Here is a 20429-nt window from a genome sequence, read left to right on the forward strand (position 1 = left end):
TTGGACTTTGGTTTTTAAAACAATTTATTTTTGAACTATACAATTTTGTAAAACGGAGATATTGCTCTATCGACAGATTTGATATGGTTGAGCGAAACTATCAAAACTACCGATAGGTTTCTAGCTCTGTAACATGGTAGACGGAATCTGATATATATATTTAAACCTATTTCACTTTCAAATTTATCGAGTGGTCATCATTAAAAGCTTTAAAGTGGCGCCCAGTCAATGTCCGTCGCCTGTGGTTGTGGCATCATCATAGACGGTATCCTCGATCCGTAGTTTTTAAATCCTCGCCGCTGCTGCTGCTGTTGTTGTGGCTCCTGTTGTTGCTGCTGCTGCAGCTGTTGTTGGGACATATAGGTCGGACTGGCGTGGCCCGGAGATGGTGGCCTTGTGGGCGAGAAAGATATGAACGAATTAAGTCCACTGGGGCCGCTGCTGTTCACGTACTGATTGTATCCCATCCAAGGCTTGACCTGTTCTTCGCCCTCCGGCTGGAATGGCGCGACATCTCCGGCCATGAAGCGATCGTCTTTCTTCGTGGCGTCTTTGGGCGCTGATTGGCTTTTCGGTGATTTGTTACCATCCTTCTTTGAGTTTGGTTTTGACTGCTGAGACTTGGCTGGCAAGGGGCAGCAAGCACCGGCGGAATTGCTACAGCCATTGGAGCAGCCGTTGGAACAGCCATTGGAGCAGCAGCAGCTATTGTACCAGCAATAACGGCCCGTATAAGCATTATAATAGCAGGCGCGTCGTGGCCACCGACAGCAGCCAGACGTACAACCAGAGCCATTGGCATTGTTGTTATCATCTCCGACATTGTCAGCTCCACCCTCAATATTCCTGTTCTGTGAGCTATGCACGGAATTTATCATTTAATATTGGATTCACTGGATTCCGATTTGCAACTTACTTTCCACTGATTTCCGTATTGCAACCACAGTTGCGCATAGTGCGTGGTACGCATTCGTTTTGGGGTCTGTATTCGGGTCCACTATTGCTATAGCCGGCAGCAGGATTGTATTCTTGGGCGCCTTGATTATTACCTTTGGCATTTTGCCCGGACTCGTCTCTACCCTTGGTGGACATTGTAATTGGCAGCAAGAGATAACAGCTTTCCGGTGGACGTGGAACTTGCAGCGAGTTACAAATGCTGCCAAATAAAATGTCAACACATGAGCAATATACTACCTCAAAAAGGGGCTATTTCATTGTAGGTGCTAAGGTAATTTTTCAGTTTTTTTTTTTTTCGGATATTGACTGAGCTTTTGTGTGTTTTGTGTTGTGAACTGTGTTGTGTGTTGTGCCGAATGAGTGTAGAATTGAGATTGCTGCTATATAGATGTGTGCCTGACATATAACTCACCGCGTCATGAGATCAGGGCTCGCATTGCAGCAGTTGACAACTTGAATCTCATTGTTGCCCTGTCGTTTGCCCTTATTATTGTTGCTGGACTTGCCGAACTTATTCTTATCAGCCGACGGCGAGTTGGTGACCTTTCTGCCATCACCGGCACTATGGAAAGAGACATTGACATTGGCATTAAGAGTGATGAGAGCACCAATACTACTTACTTTTTGGAGGGCACCTTTTTGGTCGTAGGATAATCAGGTGTGGTCTTCTTTGCTGTATTGGGCCCTTTGCTGTTTGCACTGCAACAATTACAACAATCATTTTGATTCGGGCCTGCGGATGCTGATCTCTTGTCGCCTCGCTGCCATAGGACTTTGTCCACGCCTTTGTCTTGGGTATAGCTGTTGGTTTTTCGGACTTTGTTCTTGGCTTTGCCCAGGGCATTAGTGCTCGAGGTTTTATTTTTGCCCTTGGCTTTGCCTAAGCTGATCCCCGATGAGGTTTTCTTTGGCGTACTTTGCATATCTGGCCATGAAGGACAGGGTGGACAGCTGCATCTGCCTAGGAGCAATTGGGGATCTGATCCAAACTGCATATTAGGAGCGAACGGGTTATTCATTCCTGGCAGTGGAAATGATGCTGGTATAGATTGAAGACCGGATAATCGCGGTGCTGATTGGATTTGATTTGGGTTCCATAATTCCCTGCCTGTACAGGGATCAAAGGGTGGGCATTTCTTGCTAGGTAAACCAGCCGGTCGAAGTCTCTGTAATGACGGGTCAGCATCTATAGGATTCAGCGGATTCATTGGAGCGGGATTTAATTGATTCACAAAAACATCAGGGGAAGACCACACCGATGGGAATTCAGGAAAACCAGTTAACTGACCACAACATTTGCAGACGGGGGGATACTCAAAGTTAGGTGGCTCACAAGTATTACATCCAACATCTTTGCATTGACAACACTTTTTTTTATTGGGACAAGTTTTGGGTTTTGCTTTCGGCTTTGGTTTCACTCGACTGGTCAGAAAGCTGGGCACAACCACATTTGAGAATTTTATCTCATCATAATTCTTTTGAGACGGATTGGAGTGGGGAAAGCTAAGACAATCAAGAATGTAAAGTACCAGAAATAATTACATGAATTAAAATTCCGCTTACCCTTTATCTTGATTAGGAGACCTACTAGAATTTATGGATATTAATCAAGAAAATTTACCAATATAAGTTATAAGAAAAAATTGCAATAGAATTTGACTTACCCATTATCTTGATATGGAGACCCACTAGGATTCAGAAAGCTGAAATAAGAAGAAATGTATGAATACAAGCTATGCGAAAAAGCTACAGTAGAATTTGACTTACCTACTTCCTTGATAAGGAGACCCCCCACTGGAATTCATAAAGCTAAAACAAGAAAATTTACCAATATTAGTAATACAGTAAATTGCACTATAATATTACTTACCCACTACCTTGATTAGCAGGCACCCCAGAATTCAGAAATCTAACAGAAAAATTTACCAATAGAAGTTATCGTGTAAAATTGCAGCAGAATTTGATATACCTATTATCTTGATGAGACCCAACAGGATTCGGGAGGCTAAAACAAGAGAATATAAGTAAAAGCCACCTCGAATTCCCGTAGAATTTAACTTACCTATTATTTTCATAAGGAGACCCAACAGGATTCAGAAGGCTAAAGCAAGAGAATTGGCAAATATAAGAAAAAAGAACCTCGAATTCCCGTAGAATCTGACTTACCTATTATCTTCATAAGGAGGCTCACCACAATCCGGAAAGCTAAAACAGTAAAATTTACCAATATGTCATAAGAAGCGATAAAATGAAATTGACTTACCTATTATCTTGATAAGGACAACTAAAATTACTTATTAAAAAAAATATAAAAAAATAAATAAGTAAAAAAAAAGGTATCAAGTAAAAGGCATACGCCCAAAATGAATGAACTTGAAGAACTCACTTCTCCGTATAACAGGCACACATTTTAAAAGCAATTTGTCCACCTAAAAGTTCATTGTAAGAAACATTAACTCATAATTTTTTTCTAAGATAAAAATAAATAAATATTTGATGTTTAGATCAAGGTTTGTTTCCATAATGCTACAGATGTTTCTGGCGCTTGAAAAGCCTCTAAAATTATTATGACTATAAGAGATGAATGTTTATGTTTGTATTTATGGAGTGTATTAAAAGAGGAGTTGGATTATTTAAATTCCATTTTCTTATTGATAGTAAGAAATAGATAATTAACTATATGCATACTAAATTGGATTCTGGATTAACATATATGGAAATGATTTATATATATTTTATATAACAGTCAATGATCTATAATAGCTCTAGTGCATATGGGATATAGGAATGTGAACACTTCGCTGTATTCACAGTAATGTTGTGTTGGTTAGATATTCTGCATAAGCTCGCCTGATTGACTTGTTAACATTTTAAAATATGTTTCCAACACATCAAAGTTGTTTATTGAAATTCTGTAATATGGTAACAAAGTAAATTAGGGCGGAAGTGTTGTTGAATTCGGTTGCATGCGGTCAACAAAATGCGCAGAAATGTTAGCAGAAGCCAAGCAAGAAGTCGTAGTCCAATGTGGTACAACGCAGCTGCTCACTATGCACTGAAGGGCTGCCTTGCTGCTAATCCCTTGACAGCCAATCGAGGCCGGGCCCCTTTAAGGTGCATGGCCGGCCAGACCAACCAATTTATATCGCCTCAATACCCGTCGAGAAACAGGAGTAGTTCGCCTCAACGTCGTCGCCTACTCAGCAGTTCCACGAGAAATGTGTTCTTGGCACCCAGGACTAGACCACAAACAAAGTCCCGCACAGAAGCGCCGTACGTGGTGGATATGCAACGACCAATTCATAACTTTGAGGCGTTGGAGATAAGTCGAAGTTTTTGTCCGAATGACAACGAACAAGAGTTGGCTAAAAAACAGGAGGAAAAGTTACAAAATGTTGCGCCGTTGGACAGATCAGGCTCCAGGGATATGTTGGCATCAGATGCGTTACCACTAATTATGGTGGATGCACAGGTAAAGAGAAGAAAGCCCTTAAAGACAACACAGACTGCAAAAAAAATGCGCTCTTCGAAAGCGTCAATCACTAGCAAGGAAAGGGATGAGCTAGAGCAGCAGACCAAAGTTACAAAAAACGATGCAGAACCAGAGGATGCCGGGGCGGAGGATGCCGAGGCAGAGGAAGCAGAGGCGGATGCCGAGGTCGCTGATGTCATCGAATACAAAGCCGAACCACAAACCGAAACCGAAGCAGAAGCAGAACCAGATGCAACAACAGCTCAGGATCCACTGGTGAATAATTTGGATTTTAGTCAAACATTAAAATGTGAATGCCCAGGATTTAATGATCCCAAAAGTCCAGTGAATGTGCATGAAGAGATCGGAAATGAGATGAGTGTGGTAGCCGCTTGTGAGCTAACCGAGGAGAAATATATATGGTAAATGTGTTCTGTAATTTCAATTTAAAAATATACTCATGGATACCCTGTATAGCTTTGAAAGTGCCGACATGAACCAGAGGAACTTAGAGGAGCTAGATTTGGAGCAAAGCAGCTTCTGGCGACCCGCTCCAACATTCTACATGTCGTCATTCATGTCGCCGGGTCAGCTGGGAAAGACTTCCTGCATTAATGCGAATCAGCCAACGAACTACGGATGTCAGCAGTGCCAGACCCAGTCAAGCAGCAGAATGAATAGTGGCTGTCCGTGTAGCAATTGTGGCTGGAGCAGGCCGGCGTGCATGCCACAGCAACACAACGGCTATGCGGGCCCACAGATGCAGCCCAGCTCATGCTGCAACATGACCAGCCATCAGAGGCCATCCGTGCCAGTGCTCCACCGGGTGCCGGTTCAGAGTAACCCATCTGGTCTGACGGAAATGCTGGCCCAGCAGCTACAGACTCAAATGAAACAGGCTCAGGCTCACATCGATCAGGTCCAGATGCAATTGAACAAAGTCTGCGCCACAAAGCGAATGTGGGCGCTGCCTCATACGACGAATGACAGAGAGCAGGACGCCTGTTGCACTTCGAAGGCGAATCAAATCGATAGAAATCCTCCACTGTCAGCGGACATCGAAGAGACACCGCCAAGACATTCAGTGCCGTGTGTCATGCAACCTCCGGTTTTAGCCTTTGGTTTCTATGCCAGAAACGATGAAAATAAGCCATGCACGCCGTACTTCAATGCAGCAGGTTCAGCGCAACACCAACGAATATATACGCCGCAACAGAATCCGATGCCATTTTCACAACAACAACAATTTCCGCTGCTGCAGCAGCAGCAGCAACAGTCGCAGCTACCGGGCAATCAATATAGACAACCCTGTTGCCGGCAGCGTTATGCCAAGATGCGTTTCATGATGCCACGCTGCTGGCCGGGTGGCCAATAGGGCGGCCTGTGCTGGCAACTGGCTGGCTTTACCCACGGAAAGGGGTTCGTAAGGTAGCGTGCCGTGTACAGCGAGAAGGGAGTGCAACAGCGGCCCTATGTATAAGGTACGATACGTTACAGACTCGATTTAACGGAGAGCTTCACCCAGATTTGGGCTACATTCAATTTGGTCAATGCATCCCTTTCGAATGTATCACAAAATTTGTCCAGTATGAATAAAAGTATCTTACGTTGTGAGCTTGCAGCAAGAATTAACGTAACATGAGGATAATGTTAAACATCATGAATTGATAATGCTGTCAATCGTTTCAAATATTTTCAAATATTTTTGGTACAAAATTTTGGGTTTTCCTTTCGATTTGTGAACTTTTTGCTTATGTGAATGGGATTGACGACATATTTTATTTGAATTACAGATTTTTTGTTAAAAAGCTAGCTGGAAAGGCTTTTTAAAGAAAATGTATAGTTCGAATGCAATAGGCTCCTGTCCACAAGAATGGTGCAACTGCTCCCGCTGTTGCTTCCTTAGGCAAAAGTCTTATGCACATCGAATGGCAAGCCACACGGACAATTCCTCTAAAAACGGACAGATGTCTTCTAAAAAGACGACGAAATGTTACTGTAGAGCAACACGAACATTAACTGTTTTTCCGATTAAATGTAATGATTTATCCAATTCTAAGGAGTCTAACGCAATGAAATGTACGAATATTTGCACTAAAAGTATAGTCCATAAATCATCTGAATCTCCGTGTAAAAATCAATCTGTTGATATTAAAATTGAAAACTCGAGAGAGATGGAATATCAAAGTATCGCTTTGAACGCGGCATCAGCGGAGCCCGCCCTACCTCTAACAGTTCCCAGCGAAAACTTAGTGGAGGATGCTGTAAGAATAGGATCTGTGTCGTCACGTTTAACAGCTCTAAACGAAGAAAAAGTGGAGACCGTTACGAGCATAAGGAGTATGTCGGCACCACCGATAGATCTAACAAATGGGGCCGCTTTAAGAATAGGGTCTAAGTCGTCTGGGCTAACAGAACCAAACGGAGAGGTGGTGCAGGCCGGCTCGAAAAAGGGGTCGTCGAAGTCGTCCGGTCTAACAGTTCCCAACGGAGAAATATTTCCCATATCAAGAATGCAGTCCAAGACGTCAGAGCCAGTAGAATCTACAAAAGGATCAGAGGAAGTCGCTTCAAGAATGGGGTCTAAGTCGTCTGATCCAACAACGCTTAACGGAGAGTTGGTGAAAGGCGCTTCGTATTATGTTACAGCTTCAGAAGGGTTAATAGAGATTGATTCAGAAATTGGTTCAAAGTTGACAGCTCTAAAGGCTCTTGGTGATAAACCAGAGAAGACCGATTCGGTAATTCGGTGTAAGTCGTCACCAACAAAAGCTTGCCATGGAAAAATAGTGGAGACAGCTGCGGGAACGTTCTCGTGTTCGTCACCGCCAAGAGAGTCTACTAAAGGATCAGCTGAGGTAGCATCGAGAACGTACTCGCAGTCGTCACCTCTAATAATTCCTAAAGAACGACGAGCAGACACTAACTCAGCAAACGGAAGTAGGTTGATTCCTTCAGCAACTTCCAACAGAAAGTCGGTAGAGGTCAATTCCAAAAGTGGCTGTAAAGCGTTGCCGCTGTCCAACAGATGTTTCTGTTCGGCACCTCGCAAAGGTAGATTGGAGACATCTGACAAAAAATCAAGAAGCGATGCAAAGCCGCTATTTAACAGTCGATCGAACGCTTTGGAGTACTTGAGAAGATCTACCCGAGAGCCTCCAACAATGGCAACACAAAAACCAATCAAATTAATCAATAATAATAATAATAATAATAAGCCTACAGCATTTGGCAATAATTTGAAACTTTTCGAAGATCTAAAGCGCTATTTAAATGAGAAATGTTTTTGTGGGTTTCCTTTCAACTCCAAGTCATTAAAGCAACCACAAAAATCCGAAGAAATCAAGCCAAAACACAATAAATCGAAGAGTGAGCAGCTGGCGAAGATTAAACCCAAGACGAAGCCCAAGAAACTGAAGAAGAAAGCTCCTCAGTCTCTTCCCCCTTCTGTGCCGACTAACGAGCCACCTGCAAAGCCGAGTCCGATGACTGATATGTGGTAAGTATTGAGAATGGTGTTTGTATCGTTGAATTTAATAATGCGCGCTCTTTGTTCTGAAATAGCTTTGAATGCAATGTGCCTGTGAGAGTTTGCATCCCCATTTCGAAATGTATTGAATGTTTTTGTAACATGGGTACGAAGTTTTTCGCAACAAGCGATATGACGAAGCTACAGCCTGATCAATGTGCCGGGGCCTTGGTTAAGGCAGCTGACCACATGTCCTCTCCTGCACCATCGATTGAGTCGGCTTGCAAATTGTGCATCACATTGTGTCCGGTGGGATGCTGCCCACTTACTATGCCGCTTGGAGGTACAACTCCTGCTACACCGCCTCCTGCTGCTGCAGACCCATCTCCAGACCCAACTAGTCTTGCAATGAAGGAGAAGCCCAAGTCGACTGTGTCAGAGAAAGCCTTGAAGAAAAAGAAAAAAGTAGTGAAACCTCTGGAATTACCAAGGCAACCAAGGAAAATACCAAATCAACCGAATGAGTTCAGAAGGCAACCGAAGGAATTTGTAAGGCCACCGAAGGAATTTCCAACGCAGTATGGAACTTGCAGCTATTGTAGAAAGGCCCCACAAAAGAATCAGAATTATTGGAACTCAGACAATGATGAAAACATATCCAGTATATTGGACTTAAAGAAAACTACTGATCGAACTCCACCAAACTCTGTTGTAACAATGGCATCCAAAATAAAAAGTCAAGAAATGATTCAGTCCGATAACTCAAACTTAGACAGTAATAATAAAAAGTATACTTGGCCAATCCCAGTTCCTGCAACTCTGAGTAAGAAAACGAACAAAAGCCAGCAGATGAAGACAATATCATCGTCATACATAGAAGAAGAATCATCGCATGATGCATTATCTGAGGTAAAGATAGCAACCAATCGAGAGCTATTAACTTCTGAGCAGATAGCTGATCCTCCATGTGTTGGAGCTCGCATAAAGCTATCAAGCTGTGAAGGGATAACAGATCCTTCATGTGGTGGAAGTTCTGAGCAGATAACAGATCTGTCATTCGGTGGACCTCAAAATCAAAGAAGCCCCAGTAAACTTTCTCAAGAGAACCCCAAAAATAATAGTTTCTCATCATTCCAAGGCTCACAAGCAAGCTCACTCAAATCTGAAGCTCTTAAGGACCTATTGACTTCCATTAAAGAACCAATAATAAATAATGTTGATGCCAATGAGAAATCGAGCAGAAACAAGACAAATAACCAGAAGCAATCCGAGGAGTCAGAGAAACTTGTCGCTCAGCTGGTTCGCAGGTGCAACTCGCAATGTGAAAAAACATTCTTAGCTACTCAAGAGATTTTGAAACGTATCAACGATGTAGGCAATAGTCGCATTGTTGACACAGATAAGTCAAAGAATTTTATATATGGCGAGAGGAAAAAGGAAGAGATTGCAGATAGGTCAAGTGTGGATAAAGCAGCTAATAAGTCAATGAGCCAAATATCCCTGCAATGCCATTCATCATGCCAGACAAATGATGAAGCTGATCTGTATTCGTTGAACAGCGAATGTAGAAAATGCCATCTCGTGAAAAATTCGTTGAATCTTAAGCTCTCTCGCTTGAAGCAGGACAGTAGTGAATATCCTCCCACTTTGGTAGAATATAATGTGGAGGCAATTACACGTTGCCCCAGCAAGGCGGACGTTGACTCCAAGGCGAGCTTGATGTGTGATCTTCAAGACTTGAATGAATCGAATATAGAAGAAATGATGCAAGACATGAAAAAATGTTGCAATCAGACGCAGTCAAAGTAAGTCTTTATTTGAAAATAAAAGTAAATAAATAAATAAAGAAATTAATTTGCAGTTCGAAACTTCCGCTGTTACTTTTGCCTTTTCCGCTGAACGGAGAAACAGATGGAAACATGGGCACCATTTGTCAACCAGATGAATGGTAAGTTAGGAGTCGTTTACTTTTACTGTTCATAATATGAGGTACTGCCCCCCTAAAAATAGGCAAGAGATTGATGAAAGCCAGTTACCAAGTATTTTAAACAGCGTCAGTCAACGGCCGTCAGAGTGTTTGGATAATTCAAGCAATGGTCCAGAGGCTGATAAATCAAATTTTAATAAGCAGAATGATCCGTCTATTGGTGTCGATAAGGAGAACGACATTCAAACATCCTTCAATGCAAGTGAAGCTCTGACAGAAGCTGATCAGGCCTCAGTCAAGTATGAATCCACTATAACCACAGGTTCAAAGGATGTCATAAATCAGATGAGATCAACTGAAGTCGATAAGCAGAACGACTCTCAAACATCATTAAATACGAGAGAGGCTTTAGCAAAAGCAGATCAGGTTTCAGCCAAGTATGATTCCACTATAACCATAGCATCGACTAAAGTCGATAAGGAAAGCGACTATCAAATTTCGCTAAGTGCCAGTGAGGCTTTTGCAAAAGCAAATCAGGCTTCAGCCAAGTATGAATCAACTAGAAAGACAGGTTCAAAGGGCGCCAGAAATCAGATGGGATCACAAAACAGTTCAGTGACCCCAATTAGTTATAATTCTCGTCAAACATTCCCCAAGAACAGATGTTTAGATAATATCCAAACTACGAGAAATTGCTATTCCCAAACTGATGACAAACAAGCAATTCAATCGCAAAAAGATCGTAATGCATCCAAAGTGCCTGGGAAACGGGAGTTATTGCCAAATAAAACCCGTTATGATGCTGCTGAGAGACGTTCAGATCACAGAAAACCTTTTGGAGAAAGGGACAATCAAAGAAATCAAGCCGTTGCAAGGGATAAAGATGTCGTCGTGCTTATGAACGAGCGTAAATTGCGAAGGACAAGCAGAGGCGTCACGGACATTGACGAACTGAAATCAAACATCGAGTGTCCACAGTGCCGCAGGAAGCTTGTTGCAGAAGCTGATTGTAATTTCAATGATAGAAGAAGAGAACGACCGCAAATGTTGCAGCAGGAGCAACAGCTGAGACGGTTGCCGCAGGCTCAGCAGCGCCAGCGGGGCAACGCCAATGGCTATGCAACATTGGAACAATGTTATCAACAGCTGCAAGCTGATTATGGGCCGCAACAACAATTTCGGAGGATGATGCCACAGCCAGTCCATCCGCCCGACATGCAACGTAACGGAGTTGCTAGAAATATTACAGACTCCTTCTATCGGGGCACTTTGTACAAATATGGCGTGCCGTGCATGCCCAGACAATTCTCCAACTGAAATTAGGTAATAAATTGTAGACAACAGAAGTCGGATCAACCTTTGCTTTATTTAGTTCTTTTCCAATTTGTGCGACCAGGTGTAGCGACAGACGCGTCTGGTCAGCAGTCGTGGCGGCGCTGTGGATGAGGAGGGCTTCAGTATCAAGCAGGTGCGTCCAAAGCGCGCCAAGAATACCTTTCCAGGCGCACAGCTGCCGCCCGCCCTGTTGCGCGCACAGTTAGCCTTCTGCTGCTGTGACGAGTCCAACTTCTGCTCAGCCTTGCGCTTGCTGCTGTAGGTCTTCATATGCCTGACTGTCGTTTGGGATGCGTTGGCATGCAGTTCCGTACCCGCTTTCTCCTGTATATCACTATATATATCCTCCTGTGGGTTCGCCAGTATATCCGCCTGTATATCCGCCTCAGTATCCCCGTGTAGGCTCGTCTGTGTAGCCTCCTTTGATGGAGTCGCAGAACTCTCGCGCTGTAACTGCCGTTTAGATGACTTTAGCTCTACCGTAGTTGATGGCTTGACATCTGAACAGCTCTTGTCGCAGTGGCAGCCGTGTTGCTGTGGTTGCTGAGGCTGCTGAGGTTGCTGCGGCTGCTTGGGTTGCTGCGACTGCTGTTGCTGCTGGCAATCGTTGCAGCGAGGGGCTATGCAAGAATGGGGCTGCATCGGGCAGTGTAGGCAGTGCGGCGTGTTGCAGTTGGTCATGCTGACCGTTGGCGTTCTATAACACAGGCAAGGAGCCGTACAGGCTCCTACTGACTGCAATCTCTGTTGCAGTGCAAATGATTCAGGCGACGGCAACATGTGATGACTGCAATGGGCAGGTATCGCCGGTGCATGGCCAAAGCCGAGCATGGTTTGAGCCATTGTTGGCTTCAACAAACAGCAGCTGCTGCAGCAATGGCCATAAGTTGCTGCTGAGCCCGGATGCTGCTGCTGTGCATAAGCTTGAAATTGATGCTGCTGCTGGCAGCAGTGGCAGCACTTGCAACAGTTGCTGCAGCTGCCGACACACTGCAGATATGGACAGCTTGGACAGATGTGAGCACAACTTGCAGCCGGCAGGAATTGTTGTTGTTGCTGCTGCTGTTGCTGCTTTGGAAGTTGCTGCTGTGCATTGATTGTGGATGCTTTGTGTGTGGCGACTGGCAGGAAGCTGATAGTCACCTGTGGCGTCGTGCCCGCCTCCGCCCTTCCACTGAGTGCTGCAGCACTCTCAGCAACAGTTGGCGTTTGCTTCAGCTTGGCCAGCTGAGCGGCGCACATCTCGCCCAGTCGCCGCAGCGATTTCACATTGGTGTTATTTCTATTGGCTGTGCACTGGCAGCAGGTGCACTCCGGCAAAATGCAGCTGACGTCTGTCGCCTGGCAGCCTCGACTCCTGCCCTTGTTGATCGTGGTCGTTCGCAGCGCGCACTGCAGCAGAAACTCGTCTGTCTGGGAGCCCATATGGGCGCTCATATCGGCGGGCGTTGTCTGCTGCTCGGCATGCGAGTGGCTGCTGGGGGCATGCTGCGTCTCTTCTACCCGTTTGCGTATCAGCGCATCCTCGAGCACCACAAAGCTGGGCTTGCCACGCAGCTTCTTATTGTAGCTCTTGACAAAGCGATCGTGCATTGTCTCCAAGGAACGCGCATCAATGCTGATGATGTCATTCGTCTCCCCACTGTTATCCACCTCGCCATCCGAACTCTCCTCGAGCAGCGCTATGCGTATGCGCTGTTTTCCCCTCTTCGACGACTTGGGAGAGACGTTGCGCATCTTCTTCGAGCTTCGGACTTGCTCAACCTGGTCGCTGGGCCGAACATCGATTTTACCATTATCGTCCACTGTTATCAGAAAGCTACGTTTTCCATTATTCTGATTCGATTGACTGGCGTCATAGCCATTCGACACATGCGCCACGGCGGACATTCTTAAGTTTTTGATTTTATGGGATCCGAAAAAAAAAGTTTTTTGTTATGTGTATATAAAGTTTGTTATTAGAAGTTCACATCTGGATTTTGTTATGAGCTCACGCTGTACAAAATTCCCGCCTACTTGACCGGAGCTTGTTGAGCTTTTCAACGTAATAGGCCGAAGCCAGGAAAGATTTTGTATTATCGATAGTATTTGTAGCCCTAAAATGAGCAAAATTAGGTAAATATATGTATAGAAGTGATTTGTCACAACTGCCTCGCAGTCCGTTGTTGCAACTGAAGTGGGCGTGTAAGTGGGCTAGAGATCGCGTGCAGAAATGTTTTGTACTCAGAGCTGTGAGCATCATATCAATGCGACCTCATCCGGTCGAGTTTTGGGCTCGAATGGTGGGCAGCAGCAGCAGCAGCAGCAGCAACAGCAGCAGCAGGTGCAACAGGCGCAGCAGCAGCAAGGACAAGAGCAACAGGCAGAGCAACAAAATGTCAACAGGGGCTTTGCTCTGATACCAGCGCCAGGACTCGGGGCAGTTTCATCCCAGCTAGGCGTTTGCATTGTGACCGAGACTCCAGAGGGTTTAAGGTACAGCAGCAACACCTTCTCCAATATTTTTCTTTAATTGACATTTTATCTTTCTCTTAAAGCTTCGACTGCAATGTGCCCCTGCCCAATTGTTACGACTTCGATACGGACAACGAATCAATGTCAATCAAAACTCCGCCGGGCAGCCCATTTTCCTCTCAACATATCGACAGCCCCTTCGAGGCGCCACTGCTGTACCAGGCGGCTGCGCAGCCGTATTCGGAAGAGCAGCCACAGTCGAGGGACAGCCAGTATGACTGCCAAATGGATCGCTCACAGACCAGAAAGCCGCAACAGCAGGCAGCGGTGCATAACATGCAATCTCTACAGCAGATGCAGCCGCCACAATTTCATCTGCAACTGCCCATTTTCTTTGGCAGCATTCAATCTGCGCCTGCTCCGTGCACGCATCAACTGACTTCGCTTTGTGGTTTCTCCCAAACTATAGGCCAACAGCCTTGGCCACTGCAACAGCAACAGCCGCAGCAGCCTGCACCGTGCGAGTGTCCACAGGAGGAGCAGCACCAACTCCCACAGCAACAGCAACAAGTGCAGCAACAACAACTGCCGCAGCAACTGCCTCAGCTGCAGCCTTGCCAAATCCAGATTATACCAACTTTTCTGGGTGATCAGTCAACAGTTGGAAGGAGCTTTGATCTGCCCTGTCGGATTATGGGAGTTCACGGGACTGGCGCATGCACGAACCCAATGCAGCCCATGTTTATCCTGGAAATCCTGCCCCAAGAGCGTACCACGCAAGAAACTAAGGAGCTGAATCAACAAAGCTTGCCCATGCCAAGTATGTCCTCGTTCGCAAAGTGCTCAACAGAAACACCAAGGAAGTCAGCAACCTGGGCACCTATGAACATATCCCATCCGTGTACCTCATCACCACCAGCAACTCCTCCCAAATCAATATGCAAGAGAGTCGCCTCCAATGTAACGACTGCGAGCACTGGTCAAAAGTCTCGAAAGTCAGAGACTTGTTTTTCGCATCGGCTGTCGGGTTGCAGAACTCGAACTGCAAATTCCATAGCGAACAGAAATGGCAATGGAAAAGCAAGTGGAATCGGAAATGCACTCGAAAATAGAAACGGAAATTCACAGAGCAATGGAAGTGGCTTTGCACACAGAAGCGGAACTTTCTTTGGAAGTAGAAATTGTAATGGAATTGGGAATAGGTATGATAGTAAAGACGCTTACAGAACAGCCAATAGATGCACGATGGCAAATAGAAACGGGAATGCCAATGCTTGTGGATATGGTAATGCAACCACCTATGGGCGGGCTAGTGCATATGGCCACGCAAGAGCCACTGCCAATTGTAGTGGAAATGAATGTACCAACAATGGCTGGTATCATTCACGCTGCTCTTATTGGCGTTATCCGGCGGGCGGTCGTCAAAGCGGTGAATGGAACCAGAGATTCTAGAGGCCTACGCTGAGATGCTGTCAAAAACCCCCATCCAGAAGGTAATAGTATCTATCCAATGAAATGAAATGCAAATTGAGTATACATATAAATAATTCTAATTTTTAAAAATCATATTCATAAGATTAGTCAATTAACCAGCAGAACCTCTGGTCAGCACCTCCTAAGTCTTTTACTAAACTAGTTGACGGGCATCTTTAATCATTTAAGCAACAGTCAATTAATGTTAGTTGTGAAATGGGACATAGAAAAATCTGCTTCTTTTGATTAATATAAAATTAATCGTGTCTTAATAATCTTATAGAGTTTCATACATCTAAATTATAAAATTCAATTACGTAAAGTCGGACACATTCGACTGCTTCGCATTCATTCACGGTCCAACAATTTAATTTATTAAAAAATCAATGTTGTACATTTCGACACGCCTACAGTGGGCGAAGCAGTTGAGCAGGAGTTTATCTTGTTCATCAAGCTAAACGTGATTTATTTTATTATTTATTACCTTAATCGACTGCTGTCAAGCATTGATTGAATGGAAAAAGCTATCAAAGTGTGAATATCTGTAACAAAATATAAGTAAATCAAAGACCACAGCTAATGCTTAAAATAATAGTAACATAAATATATATATATATGCATACATTTATGTACACATATATAAAAATACTCGCAATAATAATTGTAATAGGAACACTGCTCTCATTCAAAGCACTTATAGCATAAACAACAGATCACAAATAAACAGAGTAATTAGCTATAATTAGTCTATAGTTAGGAATTATTCGACTCCATATCGTTCAGATAATTGGAGACATAGTTGCTCATAATGGACGTTATCGCAGTTTGTTCAATTGCCGGATTCAACTGGCTCCTGCCACCAGGAGTCGGCGTTTCAGTCAGCGTAACATGATGGCCAGTTGCCATTATATTGCTTGTGGTTGTTGCCGTAGCAAAGCTTGGGTAGTTTGTTCTGCAAGGATTCACAAGGCCATTCGATGTGGATTGAAGTGGATGCGGAGTGCTGCATCTGTCCAGAGTGTGTCGATGTGGCAGAATGCTATCGCTGTAGGATTGGAATTCATTTGAGCGCACTGCCACCGGAGGTTGCATGTAGACAACTTGCGACGGTGCTGGCAAGAGTCGGCGCTGTCCCTTCAGCTGTGAACCTGGCGACATGGACCTGGTTACGCACTGTGCAAATGCATCCTGAAAGCATTGCAAACGCGGCTGATAGGCGGGTGGCGGCAAACGTGGAAGGAAAGGCTGTTGTACTTGTTGTTGTTGACTGAATGCGAGTTGCTGTTGCTGCTGCTGCTGCATCTGTTGCTGCTGTTGTTGTTGCTGCTGGTATTCGTATTGTTGTCGCTGCCATTGCAATGACCGCGAACATTCCTGCAACTGGTGCTGCTTTTTAGCAATGCGCTCTTGCAGGCTATTTAGTTCAGCATCCAGCTGCCTTTTTATTTCGTTCTTATGGGCCTGAATAGTCTCCTCTTGCTTTTTGCTCTCGATCATTTTAATCATGAATTTTCTATGATAGTCAGCATGTTCGCGTTCACAAATCAGCCGATTCGCGTGGATCTCCTTGAGTGCCTTGCTAAATTCCTTGAGCTGCTTATCCTCATGGCCTTTCAGTTTCTGATATTGTGCATTAAGTTGGCTCAACTCCTTTTGACCTGCTTCCAAATATTGCTTTTGAAAGTAATTTTGCTGCTGCTGTAACTGCAAAGCTTGCGCTTGCGCTTGAGCCTGAGCTTGCGCCTGCGCTTCCGCCTCCACCTGCTGCTGCCAGTCATGTAACTGTTGTTGTTGTTGTTGCTGCTGCTGCTGCTGCTGCCAGTTATGTAACAACTGTGGCTGTACAGTTGGCTGCGAGTAATCATACTTATCGCAGCTATCTTTATTCCAATGCTGCATATAATCGGCTCGCTCTATAATATGTTGTTGCATATTTTCATTTGACAACAGATTGTTGTTGACGATAGTAGATTGCAATTGGCTGCCAGGATAAAGGGGCGGCAGGACAGTGCCTGGCATCAGGTGTGGCGTCTCACTGGACGCATAACTTGAGGTTGTGACTCGCTCAGTGGGCATTGCATACTGCCCATTAGGAATATATTGCATACTTTCAGCTGGCAACTGCTGCTGCGACGACTCTTCTAGCTCTTCACATTGTTGCTCTGTAGCAGTATCGTACCATTGTTGTTGTAGCTTTGTATCTTCTGTATGCTCCAGTTGCTGTTGTTTCATTCTTTCTAGTATCTGGAATTCGTCTAGAGACACATCTGACAAATTCTGTAACTGTCCATTGAGCTGCTCCTCTCGTTGCTCCACATGAACTGCGGCCGCTGTTGTTACCCCATTGAAGCCCACATTGGCCGACAAACTCATATGCTCCAGCTCCTCCACAACTCCCATTTTGATATCCTGCTCATTCCCGTCCGGATTGTGCCAACGTAAGAGTGGCATTTTGAACGGCTCTGGCTTGTCCACCAGTGGCTCTTGCTTGTCCAGTGGCTCATCTTCGCTCTTGGGCCTGCAAATAGTCTAAATTAAATTTCGCACATCGAAAGTACACTCTTTGCTCACTTTAACTCTAAGCTCGTAGTTTGACTAAGTTGACGACTGGAGACGACCTCTATGAACTCCTCGGTGCCATCCTCTTTGGAGTCGGTCAAAGACGAATTGAGTATCTCTTCCAGTATGATGCAGCCCTCGTCATCACTGTGCAGCTGATTTCTATTCGTATGCTCCAAGTTGAGGTTGGGCATGCTAAGAGCCTGGTTCAAATCATCAAACTTATCTCTCTCTGGGCTTTCGTTCGGCTCCTGCTTGATGTACAACTCTTCATTGCTGCTGTCGACTGAGATCTCGCATTTTTCTTTTGACGTTGCCTCGTCGGGTAGTTCTTTTGGAACTTCCATTAATTTCTTTGTTTTTTTTCTCTTCATTTGTTGGGCTACGTAACGCGCTCGACCCGATCCAACCGGAAATTTGAGCATTCTCATGCAGTAATCAGTGTTTTTACTAATTTGATCCAAAGACTGATATTTGCGCAGATAGAGCTTACCCCGAGCCAACTCTTTGGGTATAAACAGATTCTCATTGGAGTAGACGTTGGCCCGACGCTTCTTTGTCTCGGCTCTGGGTGAAGCGAAAGCATAGTTAGATAAATTTTTGTATACTTAATTTCCTTTCGAATAACTACATAGAGAGTGAGTGCCTTTCCTCCAGAACAAGTGGTCGCTCCTCACGCTCTTTCAGCCGACTCTCCTTCGCCTTGTTACACTCTTGCGCAGAATTATCATCTTCCTTGATTTGCCTATGCCCCAAAATGTAATTATTATTTCTTCTGAATACGCGAGCAAAGTTTATATACGACTTACTCCAGGTCTGGTAGCTCTCCATTATTTGTTTCATGGCTCGAATCAGACTCTGCCTCTGACTCAAACTTTGAATCGTCCGCCGCCATATCCGTTTGACGACTGCTCACATGCGACTCCATGCGTTTGTCTTTTATAGCACTTATCAATGTTTACAACAAACTCTCATTTAATAGCGAAGCTAATTCAATTGCAGGCTCTCCGATTTGGAAATCTGATTTTTGTTTACATTGGACTTGGCAAGCTTCGCACTGCTCGTTCCAACTTGCCCATCCACGCTAAAAGTGAAAAGAAAAGAAATACGACGTAAGCTCAGCTCTTCATATTTATATAGACACATACATATGAACATATATACATCTCGTATAACGGTTAATAAATTATTATTAATTATTGTAACTTGCTGCGACTTTTATTTTCTGCATTGTTCGCCCTCAAATTACCATCTTGTTGCTGTCAACTAAACACCAATTCGCGTCAATTCGCACACGTCAGCGTTTTGAGCTGCAGATCACAATACGCTTCTAATATGTTTATTAACGTTACCTTTATAAGGCAGAATTAGAACAGTTTATTTTAATATTTTAAACAAAGTGAAGTCAATTCAATATTTATACATAGGTATGTTATTAAGCAACAAACATTATAATTAGAAAATTATTTAGCCGATTTCGATACCATTCTTTCATTATTGAAATATTCTTATTGTTTCAGTTATGTTAAGTTGTATTTTTGATTTCCATTTGTAAATAGATAAACAATGATTTATAAGCTTAATTCTTGAACATGTGTAGGCTTATGTCAATTCGAAATGTTCACCGCCAATTGTGTGTATACATATGTGTGAATGTATGTACATATGTATGTATCTATGTATTTACATATGTATGAAAGTATTTCTATACGTACATAACTTTAGGTTTTTTTCTTGCGTTTCCCGCGAACTGGGCAATTAAGCATAATTTTGTTTGTTTACAATTGCGACTCGTTACTCTCAAGCGCAGACAAATAATAAACATAACGTTCCCTTTTGACAGGAGGTCCCGTTTGATTTTGGTTTCGGCTCTCGATGACGACGACGCCGACGCTGGCGCGACGAAATTTGAGTTGGCCGATACCGATAGAAAGCGAGCGTCGTGTTGCACCGCCGAAAACTGAATGAATGCAACGTTTTCTGTTATTATTATTATTTTTGCATTTCTACTTGAGTTAAAGGCGACGGAAACACCACCCGCCGGCCCTAAAATTATGGCACACTATACTTATAAAGTGAAACAAATAGTGGACTAAACATGTGAGCTGGGGTCACCCGTTATACATATGTATGTAGATCAAAGAGCACAGATATTGCTATACAGCAATGCGTTCGTATTAGAATAACCCCAACAACACAGGATTAACGGAGCTTGCCTAACGGTAAGGACACGTCAGCGTAATTCCTTTATGGCACATTCACCTGGCATACTCGTATGAATGTAGTTTTTTTTTTCTTACGCGTAATTGTAATGTATTTCAAATGCCGTCGCCACACCTGAGACACGTTGCAGCGTAGAAATGTCGGCCGTGTTAATTTTAAATGACAATTGTTTACTGTTCTATTAATAGCTGTTCTATATTTAAAATAGCTAAATGTGGCTAGGATGCAAAATAAAGATAACTTGTTAAAGGCTTTGTTGACATAGCTGTCAAACTTGCAGTTGGAAATAGATTAATAAAAATTAAACGTCATATTTAACCATATAAAACCATTAAAGAAAGTAAACCAAGTTTAATAAAAATAAATAATACGTATCATCTCTTTTTTCTTTACTTCATGGCATGATTCCAGCACATTATATGCTTAGTGATATATTCTAGTTGAGCGGGTGAGCAAACACTTTGAATTTTATTTAAAACTTTTCGATTAGTCGATAACAAGGCAATAGCTGTTAGCAGAGTTGGCAGCCCGATTCCCACCCGTATTTTCGTTTTCACTTT

At 43.8% G+C, this 20429-nt stretch overlaps 6 protein-coding genes across 8 annotated transcripts; 3 read left to right on the forward strand and 3 right to left on the reverse strand.

Moving 5' to 3' along the window:
• Positions 1–6: 6 nt before the first annotated feature.
• Positions 7–3488, reverse strand: LOC6583042 (uncharacterized protein DDB_G0283357). 3 transcript variants are annotated; one of them, XM_015162706.3, is made up of 13 exons: positions 3344–3488; positions 3221–3250; positions 3124–3162; positions 3020–3058; positions 2927–2962; positions 2828–2866; positions 2725–2766; positions 2622–2660; positions 2521–2541; positions 1579–2460; positions 1370–1519; positions 917–1156; positions 7–858 (listed from the first exon to the last, which is right to left on the reverse strand). In XM_015162706.3, the coding sequence occupies exons 1-13, from the start codon at positions 3364–3366 to the stop codon at positions 210–212; spliced, it is 2229 nt and encodes a 742-aa protein (XP_015018192.1). In that variant the 5' UTR covers positions 3367–3488; the 3' UTR covers positions 7–209. The 3 variants fall into 3 exon arrangements, with proteins under 3 accessions (XP_015018192.1, XP_002008721.2, XP_032587011.1); XM_002008685.4 differs by having other exon boundaries at positions 2521–2544; positions 3221–3241; positions 3344–3487; XM_032731120.2 differs by having other exon boundaries at positions 2521–2544; positions 3344–3487.
• Positions 3489–3822: 334 nt separating this feature from the next.
• LOC6583043 lies at positions 3823–6084 on the forward strand. The gene is made up of 2 exons (XM_002008686.4): positions 3823–4851; positions 4907–6084. The coding sequence occupies exons 1-2, from the start codon at positions 3938–3940 to the stop codon at positions 5802–5804; spliced, it is 1812 nt and encodes a 603-aa protein (XP_002008722.2). The 5' UTR covers positions 3823–3937; the 3' UTR covers positions 5805–6084.
• Positions 6085–6180: 96 nt separating this feature from the next.
• Positions 6181–11171, forward strand: LOC6583044. Its single transcript, XM_015162707.3, has 4 exons — positions 6181–7928; positions 7994–9703; positions 9760–9846; positions 9909–11171. Exons 1-4 carry the CDS (start codon positions 6265–6267, stop codon positions 11140–11142), a joined length of 4695 nt encoding a protein of 1564 aa, XP_015018193.1. The 5' UTR covers positions 6181–6264; the 3' UTR covers positions 11143–11171.
• A 1-nt stretch (position 11172) lies between these two features.
• On the reverse strand, positions 11173–13153 carry LOC6583045. The gene has a single exon (XM_002008688.4). It carries the CDS (start codon positions 13048–13050, stop codon positions 11194–11196), a length of 1857 nt encoding a protein of 618 aa, XP_002008724.1. The 5' UTR covers positions 13051–13153; the 3' UTR covers positions 11173–11193.
• Positions 13154–13228: 75 nt separating this feature from the next.
• On the forward strand, positions 13229–15182 carry LOC6583046 (nuclear transcription factor Y subunit beta). Its single transcript, XM_002008689.4, has 2 exons — positions 13229–13635; positions 13698–15182. The coding sequence occupies exons 1-2, from the start codon at positions 13373–13375 to the stop codon at positions 15064–15066; spliced, it is 1632 nt and encodes a 543-aa protein (XP_002008725.2). The 5' UTR covers positions 13229–13372; the 3' UTR covers positions 15067–15182.
• Positions 15183–15523: 341 nt separating this feature from the next.
• LOC6583047 (putative mediator of RNA polymerase II transcription subunit 26) lies at positions 15524–20356 on the reverse strand. The gene is made up of 5 exons (XM_002008690.4): positions 19362–20356; positions 18456–18730; positions 18278–18391; positions 17659–18213; positions 15524–17605 (listed from the first exon to the last, which is right to left on the reverse strand). Exons 2-5 carry the CDS (start codon positions 18572–18574, stop codon positions 15841–15843), a joined length of 2553 nt encoding a protein of 850 aa, XP_002008726.2. The 5' UTR covers positions 18575–18730; positions 19362–20356; the 3' UTR covers positions 15524–15840.
• Between the last annotated feature and the right edge of the window lie 73 nt (positions 20357–20429).

This window comes from Drosophila mojavensis, unplaced genomic scaffold (assembly GCF_018153725.1).
Source record: "Drosophila mojavensis isolate 15081-1352.22 unplaced genomic scaffold, ASM1815372v1 contig_74, whole genome shotgun sequence".
NCBI classification, from domain to species: Eukaryota; Metazoa; Arthropoda; class Insecta; order Diptera; family Drosophilidae; genus Drosophila; species Drosophila mojavensis.

Bases quoted from the DNA above. Each gene is read 5' to 3' on its own strand.
- LOC6583044 (XM_015162707.3), top strand. From the start codon at position 6,265: ATGTATAGTTCGAATGCAATAGGCTCCTGTCCACAAGAATGGTGCAAC. The intron at 7,929-7,993 runs GTAAGTATTGAG...GTTCTGAAATAG, and splicing joins AGTCCGATGACTGATATGTG to CTTTGAATGCAATGTGCCTG. The intron at 9,847-9,908 runs GTAAGTTAGGAG...CCCTAAAAATAG, and splicing joins ATTTGTCAACCAGATGAATG to GCAAGAGATTGATGAAAGCC.
- LOC6583043 (XM_002008686.4), top strand. From the start codon at position 3,938: ATGCGCAGAAATGTTAGCAGAAGCCAAGCAAGAAGTCGTAGTCCAATG. The intron at 4,852-4,906 runs GTAAATGTGTTC...TACCCTGTATAG, and splicing joins ACCGAGGAGAAATATATATG to CTTTGAAAGTGCCGACATGA.
- LOC6583042 (XM_032731120.2), bottom strand. From the start codon at position 3,366: ATGTGTGCCTGTTATACGGAGAA. The intron at 2,963-3,019 runs GTAAGTTAAATT...CTCTTGTTTTAG, and splicing joins TCTCCTTATGAAAATAATAG to CCTCCCGAATCCTGTTGGGT. The intron at 2,661-2,724 runs GTAAGTCAAATT...TTCTTATTTCAG, and splicing joins TCTCCTTATCAAGGAAGTAG to CTTTCTGAATCCTAGTGGGT.
- LOC6583046 (XM_002008689.4), top strand. From the start codon at position 13,373: ATGTTTTGTACTCAGAGCTGTGAGCATCATATCAATGCGACCTCATCC. The intron at 13,636-13,697 runs GTACAGCAGCAA...TTTCTCTTAAAG, and splicing joins GAGACTCCAGAGGGTTTAAG to CTTCGACTGCAATGTGCCCC.
- LOC6583047 (XM_002008690.4), bottom strand. From the start codon at position 18,574: ATGGAGTCGCATGTGAGCAGTCGTCAAACGGATATGGCGGCGGACGAT. The intron at 18,392-18,455 runs GTAAGTCGTATA...TTTGGGGCATAG, and splicing joins GGAGAGCTACCAGACCTGGA to GCAAATCAAGGAAGATGATA. The intron at 18,214-18,277 runs GTAGTTATTCGA...CGCTTCACCCAG, and splicing joins GAAAGGCACTCACTCTCTAT to AGCCGAGACAAAGAAGCGTC.
- LOC6583045 (XM_002008688.4), bottom strand. From the start codon at position 13,050: ATGTCCGCCGTGGCGCATGTGTCGAATGGCTATGACGCCAGTCAATCG.